The sequence below is a fragment of the Myodes glareolus genome, chromosome 10 (assembly GCF_982192425.1).
Source record: "Myodes glareolus chromosome 10, mMyoGla1.1, whole genome shotgun sequence".
NCBI classification, from domain to species: domain Eukaryota; kingdom Metazoa; phylum Chordata; class Mammalia; order Rodentia; family Cricetidae; genus Myodes; species Myodes glareolus.
The window spans coordinates 67,247,294-67,264,993 of NC_142035.1; the positions used below are offsets into that span (position 1 = coordinate 67,247,294).

Below are 17,700 nucleotides of genomic sequence, written 5' to 3' on the forward strand. Positions count from 1 at the left end.
CCAGTATATGCAGAGGAAACAAGTCCCAGTGCCATTGTCAATGGCTTTTCAGAAAGACTCCGGCCAGCCACATTCAGAGAATCCGGGCACATTCCGAGAATCTGGTTGGATTGCGTCCTCGTTCAGTCCCAGTCCAACTGGCCTTGGTAAACTCTCATTAGATCCATCCCCTAGTATCAGTGGGTGATCACATCCCTCGCAGTCCTTATTTTTTTTTCATTTTCTTCCTCCTTCTGCTCCTCATTTGGACCTTGGGGGGCTCAGTCCGGTGCTCCAATGTGGGTCTCCATCTGTATCGCCATCCATCGTGGGATGAAGGTTCTCTCTGATCTTGCCGTCTTTGCTCACGTTCTCTTTCCTTCTGCTTCTCTTTTGGACCTAGGGAGTTAAGTCCAGTGTTACAATGTGGGTCTCTGTCTCTATCTCCATCCATCACCAGATGAAGGTTCTATGGTGATAAGCAAAATATTCATCAGTATGGTTATGGGCCTAGGCCATTTCAGGCACCCTCTCTTCTGTCCAGAGAACAATCTGCGGATTTCCTTGGACCTGTGATCCCATTTATAATCAAGTCTCCTGTAAACCCTAAGATGACTCCCTTAGTTGAAATATATTCTTCCCTGATCTCATATCCATCCTTCCTCCCTCCCCCATCCCAGTCCACCTAGCTTTCCCCATTCCTCCCCTACTCCCTTCTCTCTAACCCTCTCCCCTTCCAACAACCATCCCACCCCCCCATGCACCCGAGGTTACCTGGGACTCTTGTCTATTTCCAATCTCCAGGCAGATAGCTACATGATTTTCATCAGATTCACCTTCTTATTTAGCTTCTCTAGGATCATGAATAATAGGCTCAAAGACCTTTAATTATGGTTAGAATCCACATATGAGTGAATACATACCATATTCCTCTTTTTGGGTCTGGCTTACCTCACTCAGTAAAGCGTTTTCTATTTCCATCCATTTGCATGCAAAATTCAAGATGTCATTGTTTTTTCCCACTGAGTAGAACTCTAATGTGTATATGTTCCACACCTTTATTAACCATTCTTCTATTGAGGGGCTCCTAGGTTGTTTCCAGGTTCTGGCTATTACAAATAGTGCTGCTATGAACATAGTTGAACAAAAGCTTTTATAGTATGATAGGGCATCTCTTGGGTATATTCCCAAGAGTGGAATTGCTGGGTCTTGAGGGAGGTTGACTCCCAGTTTCCTGAGAAACCGCCACACTGATTTCCACAGTGGCTGCACAAATTTGCATTCCCACCAACAATGGATGAGTGCTCCCCTCATTCCACATCCTCTCCAGCGTAGGCTATCATTGGTGTTTTTGAGTTTGGCTATTCTGACAGGTGTAAGATGATATCTCAAAGTTGTTTTGATTTGCATTGCCCTGATCGCTAAGGAGGTTGAGCATGACCTTAAGTGTATTTTGGCCATTCAGAGTTCATCTGTTGTGAATTCTCTGTTCAGTTCAGTACCCCATTTTTTAATTGGGTTAATTAGAGTTTTAGTGTCTAGTTTCTTGAGTTCTTTGTATATTTTGGAGATCAGACCTTTGTCTGATGAGGGATTTGTGAAGATCTTCTCCCAGTCGTAAGGTAGCCTTTTGGTCTTACTGACAGTGTCCTTTGCTTTACAGAAGCTTCTCAGTTTCAGTAGGTCCCATTTATTCATTGCTTCTCTTATTGTCTGCGCTCCTGGGGTTCTGCTTAGGAACTGGTCTCCTGTGCCTATATCTTGTAGACTACTTCCCACTTTCTCTTCTATCAGGTTCAAAGTGGTCGGATTAATGTTGATGTCTTTAATCCATTTGGACCTGAGTTTTGTGCATGGTGATAGATATGGATCTATTTTCATTCTTATACAGGTTGACATCCAGTTATGCCAGCACCATTTGTTGAAGATGCTTTCTTTCTTCCATTGTATACCTTTAGCTCCCTTGTCAAATATCAGGTGTTCGTACGTTTGTGGGTTAATACCCGGGTCTTCTATTCGATTCCATAGGTCGACTTCTCTGTTGTTATGCCAATACCAAGCTGTTTTCAATACTGTTGCTCTGTAATAGACTTTGAAGTCGGGGATGGTAATGCCTCCAGAAGTTCCTTTATTGTAGAAGATTGTTTTGGCTATTTTGGGTTTTTTGTTTTTCCATATAGACTTGATTATTGTTCTCTCAAGGTCTGTGAAGAAGTTTGATGGAATTTTGATGCGAATTGCATTGAATCTATAGATTGCTTTCGGTAGAATTGCCATTTTTACTATGTTGATTCTCCCAATCCAGGAACAGGGGAGGTCTTTCCATTTTCTGGTATCCTCCTCAATTTCTTTCTTCAAGGATTTAAAGTTCTTGTCAAATAGGTCTTTCACTTCCTTGGTTAGAGTTAACCCAAGATATTTTATGCTATTTGTGGCTATCATGAAAGGTGTTGTTTCTCTGATTTCCCTCTCTGCTTCTATATCCTTTGTGTATAGGAGGGCAACCGACTTTTTGGAGTTGATCTTGTATCCTGCCACATTACTAAAGGTGTTTATCAATTGTAGAAGTTCTTTGGTAGAGTTTTTGGGGTCGCTTATGTACACTATCTTATCGTCCGCAAATAAGGAAAGTTTAACTTCATCCTTTCCAATTCGAATCCCCTTGATCCCCTTATGTTGTCATATTGCTATTGCTAGAACTTCAAGCACTATATTGAAGAGGTATGGAGAGAGTGGACAGCCTTGTCGTGTTCCTGATTTTAGTGGAATGGCTTTGAGTTTCTCTCCGTTCAATTTGATGCTAGCTGTCGGCTTACTATATATTGCTTTTATTATATTTAGGTATGATCCTCGTATACCCAATCTCTCCAACACCTTTAGCATGAAGGAGTGTTGAATTTTGTCAAATGCTTTTTCAGCATCCAATGAAATGATCATATGGTTTTTTCTTTCAGTTTATTTATATGATGGATTACATTGATAGATTTGCGTATGTTGAACCAGCCATGCATCTCTGGGATGAAGCCCACTTGATCATAATGGATAATTTTTCTAATGTATTCTTGGATTAGGTTTGCCAGAATTTTATTGAGTATTTTAGTGTCAATGTTCATGAGTGAGATTGGTCTGTAATTCTCTTTCTTGGTGGTATCTTTGTGTGGTTTTGGTATAAGGGTATCTGTAGCCTCATAAAAAGAGTTTGGCAATGATTCTTCTGTTTCTATATGGTGAAATACATTAAGGAGTATAGGTATTAGCTCTTCCTGGTAGTTCTGGTAGAATTCTGCATTGAAACCATCTGGTCCTGGGCTTTTTTTGGTGGGGAGGATTTTGATAACAGCTTCTAATTCTTCACGACTAACAGGTCTATTTAGATTGTTCACTTGCTCTTGATTTAACTTTGGTAAATGGTATTTATCTAAAAACCAATCCATTTCTTGTACATTTTCCAACTTTGTGGCATACAAACTCTCATAGTAAGATCTAATGATTCTCTGAATTTCCACTGTGTCTGTTGTTATGTCCCCCTTTTCATTTCTGATCTTATTAATTTGAGTGCTCTCTCTCTCTCTGCCGTTTGATTAGTTTGACTAGGGGCTTGTCAATCTTGTTGATTTTCTCCAAGAACCAACTTTTTGTTTCGTTGATTTTTTGGATTGTTTTCTGTGTTTCTATTTTGTTGATTTCAGCCCTCAGTTTGATTATTTCCAATCTTCTACTCCTCCTGGGAGAGTCTACTTCTTTTTTTTCCCAGAGCTTTTAGGTGTGCTGTTAAGTCTCCAATATATGCTTTCTCTGTTTTCTTTAATTGGGCACTTAGTGCTATGAACTTTCCTCTTAGATCTGCTTTCATTGTGTCCCATAGGTTTGAGTATGTTGTGTCATTATTTTCATTAAATTCAAGGAAGACTTTAATTTCTTTCTTTATTTCTTCCTTGACCCAAGGATGATTCAGTAGTTGACTGTTCAACTTCCACGCATTTGTTGGCTTTCTGGAATTCGAATTGTTATTGAATTCTAACTTTATTCCGTGGTGATCCGACAAGACACAGGTGATTACTAATATTTTTTTGTATCTGTGTAAGTTTGCTTTGTTACCAAGTATGTGGTCAATTTTCGAGAAGGTTCCATGAGCTGCAGAGAAGAAGGTATATTCTTTCCTTTTTGGGTAGAATGTTCTATAGATATCTGTTAAGTCCATTTGATTCATTACCTCTAGCAATTCTCTTATTTCTCTGTTGAGTTTCTGTTTGATTATCTGTCCATTGGTGAGAGAGGTGTGTTGAAGTCTCCTACTATTAGTGTGTGTGGTTTGATGACTATCTTGAGTTCTAAAAGTTTTTCTTTTATATAAGTGGGTGCTTTTATGTTAGGGGCGTAGATATTCAGGATTGAGACTTTCTCCTGATGAATTGTTCCTGTTATGAGTATAAAATGTCCATCTCCATCTTCTGATTGATTTTAGTTTGAAGTCAATTTTGTTAGATATTAGAATGGCCACACCAGCTTGTTTCTTAGGTCCGTTTGCTTGGAAAACCTTTTCCCAACCCTTTACTCTGAGTAGATGTCTATCTCTGTGGTTGAGGTGTGTTTCTTGTAAACAGCAGAATGTTGGATCCTGTTTTCTTATCCAGTCTCTAAGTCTGTGCCTTTTTATAGGTGATTTGAGTCCATTAATATTAAGTGATATTAATGACCAGTGGTTGTTGATTCCGTTTATTATTTGTGTGTGTGTGTGTAGTAGAGTTTGTGTGTTTCTTTTCTTTGAGTTGTGGTTGTGAAGGGTCGCTAGATGTCTGGGTTATTGTAGGCAGTGATGGCAATGTTGGATTCCTTGGGTTGCGATTTTCCTTCTATTACTTTCTGTAGGGCTGGATTTGTGGCTACAAATTGTTTAAATTTATTTTTATCCTGGAATATTTTGTTTTCTCCGTTGATAGTGAATGATAGCTTGGCTGGGTATAGTAGTCTGGGCTTGCATCCATGGTCTCTTAGTTTCTGCAGTACCTCTATCCAGGATCTTCTGGCTTTCATGGTTTCCATAGAGAAGTCTGGTGTAAGCCTGATAGGTTTACCTTTATAAGTCACTTGACCTTTTTCCTTTGCAGCTCTTAATATTCTTTCTTTAATCTGAATGTTTTGTGTTTTGATTATTATATGGCGAGGGGACTTTTTTTTTTTTGATCCAGTCTATTCGACGTTCTGTATGCTTCTTGAACCTTCATAGGAATATCGTTCTTTAGATTGGGAAAGTTTTCTTCTATAATTTTGTTAAATATATTTTCTGGGCCTTTGATCTGCAGTTCTTCTCCTTCTTCAATCCCTATTATTCTTAGATTTGGTTTTTTTATTGTGTCCCAGATTTCCTGAATGTTTTGTAAAGAGAGTTTGTTGGATTTGCTGTTTTCTTTGACCAGAGCATTTATTTTCTCTATGGTATCTTCAGAATCTGAGATTCGTTCTTCTGTCTCTTGTATTCTATTGGTTATGCTTGATTCCGTAGTCTACGCTCGTTTACCTAGGTTTTCCATATCCAGCCGGTTCTCGTTTTGTGTTTTCTTCATTGCCTCCATTTCAGTTTTCAATTCTTGGACTGTTTCCTTTACTTGTTTGATTGTTTTTTCTTGGTTTCTCAGGGTATCATTCACCGATTTACCTATTTCTTTAAACTTTTTGTTATATTTCTCATCCATTTCTATACTCATTTCTTCAAACTTTTTGTTATACTTCTCGACCAATTCTTTAAGGGAGTTATTCATATCCTGTTTAAGGGACTCTATTGCTTTCATAATGGCACTTTTTTCCACTTCATCTGGGTTAGAGTGTTCAAGTCCTTCTGTTGTAGGGTTGTTGGAATCTGGTGTTTTCATGTTGTTTTTCAGATTGTTGGAGGAGGTCTTGCCTTGGCATCTACCCATCTTTTCGTTCAAATGCTCTCTATTGAAACTTCTGGTAGCGGGTCAGGTTCCCTTGTTGGGCAGGGAGTTCACTGATAGAATGCCTACCTTTCCTCAGGTAGGCTATTGAAGCACTTGCACTCCCTCTTTCCGGGATGGACCTACAGAGCAGGCCCAGTGTGCAAGGCAGCTGAGCTGGGGAAATTTTATGGCCCCAGTGGGAAGGGATAAATATAGAAATTTGTACCTGGATGGAAGCTGGGGTGGCAGGCAGGAGAGCTTAGAAGGGTGGAACCAGCACTGCAGGTTGACCTGGGAGTCTACGGGGTCTGGGAAGGTCCGAGCTCCTCCTCGCCGGGCCCTGCCGTGGGCCCAAAGCAAACTCACCCCTCTGATGGCCCTCTGGATGGAAGCTGGGATGGCTGGCGGGTGCGCCCTCCGATGACCCTCTGGATGGAAGCTGGGATGGCTGGTGGGGGTGCTAGCAGGGTGGAGCCAGCAGTGCAGAGTGACCTGGGAGTCTACGGGGTCAGGGAAGGTCCGAGCTCCTCCTTGCCGGGCCCCTGCCGTGGGCCCGAAGGAAACTCACCCCTCCGATGGCCCTCTGGATGGAAGCTGGGATGGCTGGTGGGGGCGCTAGCAAGATTTTTTTTTTTTAAAGACATGGTTTCTCTGTTGTTTTGGAGCCTCTCCTGGAACTAGTTTTTGTATATCAAGCTGGCTTTAAACTCATAGAGTTCAACCTGCCTCTGCCTCATGAAAGATGGGGTTAAAGACATGCACCACCATGCCCAGCTACTTTATTGCTTTTTAAGAGGACTTTCTCTATATTTTTTTATTTTCTCTCTCAAGCCTACATATATTTTCAAGCACACTGTAAACTGTTTAGAAACTTTTTCTTCTAAATATATTTTACTGTATATCTCTATGGTTTCCTGATTGCATGAGTCTTAGACTGCTAAGTGATATGCCTAGTATTAAAGGTGAGGCTTTAGTGGCTGGCCTCACCCCATTTCGTAAATTATTTAGAGTATTGCTTCATGATGAAGGTACTGGCAGGAGCTCATCTAGCTCAGCTGGTAGAACATTGGATTCCTGTTTCTGGGGTCATGGGTTTGAGCCCCATGTTGGATGTCAAATTGAAGCACAATTAATAAAAATGCAGAAACTCATATTGGTGTTCAATCTGAAGACCAGAAAATCAAAGGAGCTGGTCACTATTTCTTTCTTCTAGCTCAGTTCAAAATTGGTGATCCTACCTCCAGGGAACCTCAGAATGAGACAGAGACTGAGAGCCACCTCCTCTTGTCTTGTAATCCTATCTAGTTCTGGAATTAGGGGCATGCACCACTACCATCTGGTTTCTATGACAATTTAGTGTTGCTACTGTGATTAAAAGTGTGTGTCATTGTGGCTACTGTGATTAAAGGTAAGTGTCATTGCTACCTTGTCTGTAAGACTGGCCAGTACCACTGTTTTACTTTTTTGATCTTCAGACAAGGTTTATTTATTAAAATAAAAATTAAATGCCAATACAAATCTGACATCCTGAGAACAACCTGTAGAAAATTTGTAAAGGTAGAAGAATAGAATTTACACAGATACCATCTGAGCTGCATATGTGTGTCTGTTTTGTTCATATATATATATATGTATATATATATACATGTATATGTATATATGTGCACATATACATGCTCATACACTATAGCACAAAATCACTCACATGCATACATGATAGTATAGCTAAATTGTTTAAAAAACATAATGGGGCCCTAAATATCTTGTCTCTCATTTCAAACATTGCAATATCACATGTAAATATAAAGCACAATGTAATACACAACATAACATTGTGTAAAGCACAATGTTATGAAGAAGTCTTGGAACTGAGTTGCCATACATTAGGAAATTGTGTTCACAGTATGGATTTTGGTCTAGTCATATCTCACACTTTTAGAAAATTGTCTCATAACTATGCATTTGGGTTACTTTGTTTATATTGACACAGTAATAGACTAGGAAGTAGCATGTTTCTCCTTCATCCGCATTGGTGAAGTGAATAATTTTGAAAAGTTGACAAACATTACCAATGATGGCTGACTAACAGAGGGTCAAGTTTCTCTTTCTATTATCACAAATTTTCAGCACTCAGTATTGCTCTTAACAGAGAAATCCCTCAGAGATGTCCAAGATAATTATTTCCAAGGTTCTCATGTTTTCAGAACACAGAACAACTGACATGGTTCACCCATGGGACAATGTCAGGAAGTGAAGATTGGTCAGGCTCAAAGGAAAACTGTTTTACACAACATGAATGTCTTCATAAGCACACATCAGGTAGGAAGAAAGAGTGACCAATGAGAAAATTATGATTTTGGTAAGTCAGCTGTCTGATAGTCTTCTGTTAGGAACTTCTCCATTTATTTCTAGTTAACTCTTTTGACCAATACCCAATGTGTTTGGCTTCGAAATGTTTCTTTGTTCTATGTCATATTTGGAGGCCAGTTAATGTGATTTTTTTTTATTTCTCATATTTCTCTTCTATTCATGTCTACATCAGAAGATCATCATTCTTTATCAGATAATCCATAACAGCTGTATCCAACTACCACTGTACAAATATTCCCTTCTACTAAGCAAGACCAAGCATTTTTTTTTTCAGAGTGAATATATAACTTTCAGCATAGAAATAGTAAAGATGACAGCAAATCAAATGAGAATAGAGGAAATACATGGTCATTATAGAACCCAAATTGAAAATAAATTGTGGAAACAAATGACTCCAGGAATAAGGAGGGTTAGCTGCTCCCAGAGAGGAGCTCCTTAATTTGTTTTCAAATGCAAAGCGGTCAGTCAGCCCTAAATTAGGATCCAATAATAAAATTGTACTAAACTGGTTATGTATATATATATATATATCTGTGCATACAAATGCATACACACACACACATATATATTTACATGTGTAAAATATATATACACATGCATGTGTGTGTGTGTAAGAATAAGTAGAAAAGAAAAATGCTATCAACTATTATTTTGCTGCTGGAAGGGTTTAGAGAGGAAAGTTGGGAGGAATTTGTAGGAGGAAAGGGGGTGAAGAAAGTAATGCAATTATATTTCAATTTAAAGCACATTTAAAGATTAAATAAGCATGCTTCCCCAAAAACAAAACAGACAGATAGAAACACAATAGCAACCAAGCTGCAACCAAAACAAACTAGAAACTACTAAAATATCACTCTTTATATCATTATCATCCATCACTTGATATCTATTAAGTTCTATAAATATGATTATATCCTTAAATACTTAAATAAATATAAGTATTGAGGTTATTTCAAAGTTCAGCTCTTTTATAGAAAGGCAATGAATATAGAAATACATTACACATAGAAAAAAATAAATAGCACCACTAAGTTAAACATAAAAGTTACAGTAAAACTCTAATAGAATATTGTGTGTATTTTGGTCTTCTAAAATACTGATAGATCTTGGGCAAGGTAAGGAATGGTGAAATGGTTGTTATGTTCCTGAAAGGAAATTAGTATGTCAAATATCTTATATATTTGCCTAGCCCATAGTTACCAAACATGTATGCATGGCCTTAGAAAAGTGTATGTAGTAAGTATTTTGAAGAAAGTTTACACACATACATTTGTATTTCGTAACAAATGTATGAATTACCTGAACTAAATAAATAACTATGTATGTATATGTCACACACATATATTTTATATGTGTATATGCTTACATATTTTAAACAAAGTGCTCATTTGAACAAAGAAATAATTTCCTATAAGCTTAAGATCCATATTGTTTCAAAATACATTAGAAAATATGAAAAGGTAGTTAACACATGTATTATTGTTCTCTGGATACTGGAACAACTTAGTAATTCCCATGTGTTTATTTTCTTGTACATATTTATCATAGGTTGCACTAAGTGTGTAATATTTTTAAGCCATTGTAGTATCTGGCACCATTGTTACTATTGTCTCATTCATCATAAAGAAATAAAATAATCTGAGTACCATCACTAATAGAATTTTGATGAATCGTGCTTACCAGATCATATCATAAATTATATATAAGATATTTTACACCCACAGATGTATGATGTAGTAGTGTCATATGTCTATAATATTAGAAGAGGTATTTTAAAAGGCATTACATGAAACTTGGTTCTACAATGCAGCAGATGTCAAAAGTAGTCTGACACAGCTCTGAAAAGAAATGAGTTTGCTCTCTTAGACAGTAATTCCTTTCATTTGGGCACAGTTCTATCATGACTGCCTGAGCATACATGTCACATACAGTAACAGAGAACATATTACAGAGGACAGAGGACTCCAGGATGACTCAATATACAAAGAAAAAAGTCAACTAAGAAATGTTAAGAGTAGGAGAAATAGTCTTCTTCAGGGAGGAACATAAAGGTAGGTTATCTAATACCAAATGATCACCTCTTAGAGCTTATATATACAAGTAACTTTATTAGGTGAGCAGGTTATATTTAAACATAAGCATATATTCATGAAATAATAACTACTTAAAATAGAGGCTATTAATTTGAGAGAACATGGAGTGGGTCTATTTTATTATCTATAGGAAATAGAGAAAGGGGTAAATTATGTATCTGAATTATAATCTAAAAATCAAAGAAATAAATAAAATAAAACAAAACAAAAAGTTTTCCTGGAAATATTCAGGTTGACCAGAAGTGTCCATATGAAAAATCAAAATTATCAAGGCACACAAACTTTTTACTGTGTATCAGTGCATTTTGTTTAGATATTTGGTAAATCTTGGCAAGGCACATGTGTTTACATTTCTGCTATCAGGTTGCTATAGTACATACGTGTGTTGTTACCTGATGCCTTCAGAATTTCCTTGTTTTTATCTTTACGCCAACTTTCTGAGTCCACAGAAAACAGGATTGTCAAATAGTTCTGATGATAACATCAGGGATCTTATTGTTCACCTGCTGTCTTCCTCAAACCTAGAGACTTCAAAGGATAAAGGATAAGACCCACAAGTTGAGAATCACTATGTGTGGGAGAAAAGGGAGACATATTATCCACCATTCAGCTTAATATTATCAATTAGATCATTATAGGCATGCCGTCTGTGATTTGAGCTGAAAACTGATGATCGCTGAAAGTATAATGTCACATTCATCCAGGCTGACAAAGTACAGCTCTGCTTACATGTTTATGTAATTTATTCTCTTCTTTAAAAAACCAAAGATAATTGGTAGATAAATGATATATTGAGAAAATATACTGTTGATTGATTTATTGTAGATGACTTATTCATACAATGACACTACAATATTTTAACATCTTAGGATTCTCAACATTTGTTGATGCAACTTCAGATCAACATTTTTCTCTAGTGCTAAGAATGAATTAAACATGACATTCAGAGCTCAGATTTGAATACATGTTACCTTGTTCTTTGGAAACTCCATCCACACCTATGAATTTTGCAGTAATATTTTGTTAAACAGTTTAGTTGAATAAATGAAGTCATACACACACACACACACACACACACACACACACACACACACACATATATATATATATATATATATATATATATATATATATATATGGACTTGAGTCAAAGTATTTGTCTGGTATTTATGAAGATTTTATACGGCGTCTGTATGCTTCCACCTGGAGGTGCTGAGGTTTTTCAATTATCTACTTCAGACTTTTAAGTTAAAATTTTATATTTGTTTATTTCATAGATACTATTATACTAATGTGAAATGAAAGCATCATACATGCTTCCAATAAGGGTCCTGTCTGACCATTTGTACTGACCTTCAATGCAGTTTCTTTGTTTAAACCCCATGTCTGTTACAGCATATCATGATTGCTAGTGATAAATTCTGACCACACGTTTATTTTACACATTGTTGTCCTGCTTTTTCACTGCACTCCTGTAGAAAAAATTCCTGTTAGAACATGTGCATAACAGTCACACTTGATGTTTCTCTTCATGGGGAGTTGCTCTTGGCTCATTAACTTTCACTTGGGCAGCAGGGTCATTCATATTTGCCTTAGATTTCTCTTTACAATTATGTATTTATATTTAAGTAAGCTTCAAACTGAATGTTAAGTTATACAAAAGTATTAACCTTTCTATTATGAATAATTCTTAATCTTTCTTAACTTGTAGGTCACTTCTGAGGACTCATTGAGTGCAATGGATGGGAACAATCAGTCTGTGGTGTCAGAATTCATTCTTTGTGGACTTACCAACTCTAAGAATCTTCAGGTCATACTCTTTGTGATGTTTTTCATACTTTATCTGCTCATCGTGTCTGGAAATATTGTCATCCTTGTTTTAATCACCACTGACCCCCATCTCCATTCTCCCATGTACTTCTTGTTGGCCAACCTGTCCTTTATTGATATGTGTCTCTCCACAAACACTACTCCTAAGATGATATCAGACTTTCTCAGAGAACACAAGACCATCTCCTTTGCAGGATGCATGTTCCAGGTTTTTTTCTCCCACTGCATTGCTGGAGGAGAGATGGTGCTATTGGTGGTGATGGCTTATGACCGCTATGTGGCCATCTGTAAACCACTCCACTACTTCACCATTATGAACTTGAAAAGATGCACTGGGTTGGTGTTGATTTCTTGGACTACTGGTTTTATCCATGGTATGAGTTACTTGGCAGTGGTTGTGCAGATGCCTTTTTGTGGCCCCAAGGAAGTAGACAGTTTCTTTTGTGATATGCCATTAGTGATCAAGCTAGCCTGCATGGATTACCATCATTTAAACACTTTAATGAATGCTGAATGTGGGGTTGTAGCTGTAACCTGCTTTACTCTGTTGCTCATTTCTTACACATATATCCTAATCTCTGTTGGCCAGAACTCTAAATCTGGTGCATCTAAGGCTCTGTCCACTTGCAGTGCCCACATCACGGTGGTGATGATCTTCTTTCTTCCTTGCATCTTCATCTATGTGTGGCCCCTCAGTATCACCTGGTTGGACAAATTTCTTGCTGTGTTTTACTCTGTTTTTACACCTCTACTAAACCCAGCCATTTATACATTGAGAAATAAAGAGATTAAAAATGCTATGAAAAGGTTCATAGGCAAATTTATGGGTCCCAAAGGATATTCATAACAATCAGAAACATGTGTTAATTGCTTAACACCGTGAGTTTGATTCTATAAAATTTGTTTAAAATCAACAAATATGGTTTATATTGAAAATGTATACCAAACTTTCAATATATATATATACAATTTAACATTTGAAAAAATGACATTTATTCATCAATCAACAGAAAAATATAAATTTCTTATCTTAAATTCTAAATATGAACATTTTCCATACAGTAATGCCATCAAAGTATTCATATATGTTTTTAAAATTTTTTGCTTATCATTTTTAACTAATCCCACATATTTATCTTACAAATAAAATCTTAGTAAAAGTTATCTGAATATAATTCTGTATAACACCATATGCCCATTAATTGTTTATCTAATTTTATCATTACCATTTTAGATGGTGTACTTGAATTTTTCTAAAATATTATCTCCTGTATATTTAATTACTTCTCCTTATCTCCTCCCAAATCAAAGAATATATATGTGATTTTGTCTTCTTTATTAATAATCACATTATAAAATATTTTAGTTTTGTTATTTTATGGCAAAAACCAAGAAGGTTTAGAATATTTAATAAGTTTGGTATTTCTACCTAAAGAAAGGAAAGTGTCATTTGTTAAATTTTAATCATTTTTGTGGATGTTTTTATGCACTAATTTTTCAAGTTTTTATGGTCATTATTACCTTATTGATTTTTACCCTGGCCATTTTTTTAGGGAAAATGATTTATTATTTTTATTATTATTATTATTATTAAAAACCATATTTTCACTCTGTTATAGACTTTAATATACTTAGAAGGTGGTAGATGGTTATAAATTAGTTTATGCCACAAACTAAAATTGATTATTTTCTCATGCAATATATCCTAATTATAGTTTCCTCTCTCTTTACTCCTGGCTCCTCTCACCTATCTGGATCCCCTCACTTTCTGTCTTTCAATAGAGAAAAATCTGGTTTTAAGTGACAACAACAAAATAAGATATATAAAATAAAATATAACATAAAATGAAATTCATTACATTGAAGTTGGACAGGGCAAAGCAACAGAAGAAAGAGTCCTAAGAGGAGGCTCCAGCATCACAGAACCTCCCATTCACATACTCAGGAGTCCCATAAAACTTCAAACCTGAAGCTATAATATTTATATGCAGAGGACTTGGTGCAAACTCATGAAGGCCCTTTGCTTGCTTATTTAGTCTTTTTGACTTCATATAAGTTTTTTTTCTCAATTTATTTAGAGGACCTTGTGCTCCTAGTGTCCTCCATTCCCTCTGGGTCTTACACAGATTTTCCATTTATTTTTCCATATTTTTTTGACCTCTGACTGAAAAGTTTTGATGGAGATATCTCATTTAGAGCTGTATGTCTCAAAATCTCTCTATTTGTAGAACGTAAATGTGGGTCTCTGTATTTGGTTCCATCTACTTTGTGATGAAGGTTTTTCAATAATGTTTGAATAAGGCAATGATCTATGAGCATAGAGGAATATTGTTAGGATTCAATCATATTATCATTTTTTGGAATCTATACATTTTGTTTTTGTCTTGGACTCTGGGCTACCTTGTCTCTTCCACAATTTCATGGCACCAATGATTTGGTACAATTTGGCAACCAGTACAGAGTATAAATCAAAGATTTTTTTTTAAGAAACATGGTTTCTCTGTAGCTTCGCAGCCTGTCCTGGAACTAGTTCTTGTATACAAGGCTGGCTGCGAACAAATAGAGTTCCACCTGCCTCTACCTCCCAAAAGATGAGATTAAAGACATGCTCTCCCATTCCCAGCTACTTTTCTGCTTTTTAAAAGGACTTTTCTATTCTTTTCTTTTCTCTCCCAAGCCTACATATATTTCGTAAACACATTGAACACTGTTTCAGAAGCTTTTTTCTTCTGAATCTGTCTTTACTGTATATCTCTATGGTTTTTTGGCTATATGAGTCTTAAACAGCTAAGTGTTATGGTTAGAATTAAAGGTGAGACTTTTTGGCTGGCTTTGCCCCATTCCTTAACTTATTGATAGTATTCGTTACAATGAAGTTACTGGCAGAATCCCACCTAGTACAGTTGGTAGGCTGTTCGACTCCTATTTTCAGGGTCATTGGGTTCAATCTCATGTTTGGCACAAAATTTCAGCACGATTAATAAAAGTGAGGAGACTGATATTGGTGTTCTACCTAAAGATCAGAAAAGCAAAAAAGCTAGTCACTGGTTCTTTCGTCTATCTCAACCCAAAATTGGCAACTCCAGGAAATGTCAGAGTGAGACTGAAACTGAGAGCTATCTTCTCCTGTTTTATAACCCTCTCTAGTTCTGGAATTAAGGCATGCACTACTTCTACTTGGTTTCTATGGCAACTTGGTGTGGCTATTGGGATTACAAGTGTGTGTCATTGTGGCTACTGTGATTAAAGATGTGCATTATTGCTGCCTAGTCTGTAAGGCTGGCCAGTGAGGCTGTTTTACTTTTCTGATCCTCATGCAAGATTTATTTATTAAAAACAAATGAAACGTCACTACAAGTCTGACATCCTGAGAACAAACCCTCGAAAAATGCTAGAAGAACAGAATTGACAGAGACACCCTCTGAGCTGCATATGTGTGTGTGTATTTGCGCATATATATGTGTACACATATACATGCACATATACTATAACACAAACTCACTCACATGCATACCTGAAAAGGATAGCTAAATTATTATAATGGAGCCTAAATATTTTGCCAGTCATTTTAAACAGAAATTTCACATGCAAGTATGGAGTATAATGAAATACATCAGTTATGTGACAACGATTTGAAACAGATTTGCTGTACATTAGGAAATTAGGTTCACAACATGGATTTTGTTCTAGTCATATGTTATACTTTTATAAAATAGTCTCATAACTATGCATTTTGAGTTACTTTGTTTATATTTATATAGTAACAGTCTTGGCAGCAACATGCTTCTCCTTTATCCTCCTTGGTGAAGTGAATAATTTTGAAAAGTTGACTAACATTATCAATGCTGGGCTGACTAACAGAGGGTCATATTTGTCTTTCTATTTTCACAAATTTGCATCACTCAGTATTACTCTTCACAGAGAAATTCCTCAGAGATGTCCAAGTTAATTATTTCCAAGGTTCTCATGTTGTTCAGAACACAGAACAACTGACATGGTTCACCCATGGGACAATGTCAGGAAGTGAAGATTGGTCAGGCTCAAAGGAAGACTGCTTTTACACAACATGAATGTCTTCATAAGCACACATCAGGTAGGAAGAAAGAGTGACCAATGAGAAAATTATGATTTTGGTAAGTCAACTCTCTGATAGTCTTCTGTTAGGAAATTCTCCATCTATTTCTAGTTATCTCCTTAGACCAATGTGTTTACTGAGAACTATTTTTTTTTGTTGTTGTTCTATGTCATATTTGGAGGCCAGTTAATGTGTTTTTTCCATCGCTACTATTTCTCTCCTATTCATGTCTACATCAAAAGATCATAATTCTTTATCAGATAATCCATAACAACTGTATCCAACTACCATTGTACGACTATTCCCTTCAAATTAGCAGCACCAAGCATTTTAAGTTCAGAGTGAATGTATAACTTTCAACACAGTAATAGTAAAGATGACAATAAATCAAATGAGAATAGAGGTAACACACAGTCATTATAGATCCCAAATTGAAAAAAAAAATGGTGAAAATTATTGACTCCAGGGAGAAGAAGTTTTAGCATGATAAACTACTCCCAAGATGAACTATTTATTTGTTGTCAAAAGTATAGTGGTCAGCCCTGACTTAGGATGCAAAAATAAAATTGGACTAAACAAGTTATGAGCATATATTTGTACATAGAAATATATATATATATATATATATGTGTGTGTGTGTGTGTGTGTGTGTGTGTGTGTGTAAGAATAATTACCAAGGAAAAATTTTATCACCTATAGTTTTGGTTCTAGAAGTGTTTAGGGAGGACAGTTGGGAGGAATTTTAGTGAAGAAAGAGAGGAAAAGAAGTGATGCAATTGTATTTCAATTAAAAGCACATTTAAAATTTAAAGAAACCTATACCTCCTAAAAACAAAACAGACAGACAGACAAAAACACAATAGCAACGTATCTGTTAGCAAAACAAGCTACTAAAATATCATTACATTTACATCATTATTATCTGTCACTTGATATTTATTAAGTTCTATAAATATCACTATATCCATAAATACTTATTGCAACTATTGCAAAGTTTAGCACTTGAATAGAAGAGCAATCAGTTACACATAGAACAAAATAAATAACTTGTTTCTAGACTCTAAGAAAGAAAATAAGTTTGTCTCCCTTCATTAAAGATTGTTAATTTATAAGCCAACATTAAAATTGCCACTAAGATAAACACAGTAATTACAGTGACACTTCAATAGATTATTGTATATCATTGTGTCTTCTAAAATACTGATAGGTCCTGGTCAAGAGCAGAGAATAATGAAATGATTGTTATGTTCCTGAAAGGAAACAGGTCAATGTCTTTTATATATGTTTATATGTGCATATATAAACATGTATGCATGACCTTAGGAAAGTATAAGATACATGTATATCAAAGAAAGGTTAAACGCATTTACATATATTTGATACAAAAGGTATGTATTACCTGAAATAAATATAAATAAATGCCATACATAAATAT

At 36.0% G+C, this 17,700-nt stretch overlaps 1 protein-coding gene across 1 annotated transcript; it reads left to right on the plus strand.

The window, feature by feature from the left end:
* Positions 1–12,095: 12,095 nt before the first annotated feature.
* LOC125416705 (olfactory receptor 4K3-like) lies at positions 12,096–13,037 on the plus strand. The gene has a single exon (XM_048459846.3). The coding sequence runs from the start codon at positions 12,099–12,101 to the stop codon at positions 13,035–13,037; it is 939 nt and encodes a 312-aa protein (XP_048315803.2). The 5' UTR covers positions 12,096–12,098.
* The last annotated feature ends 4,663 nt before the right edge of the window (positions 13,038–17,700 follow it).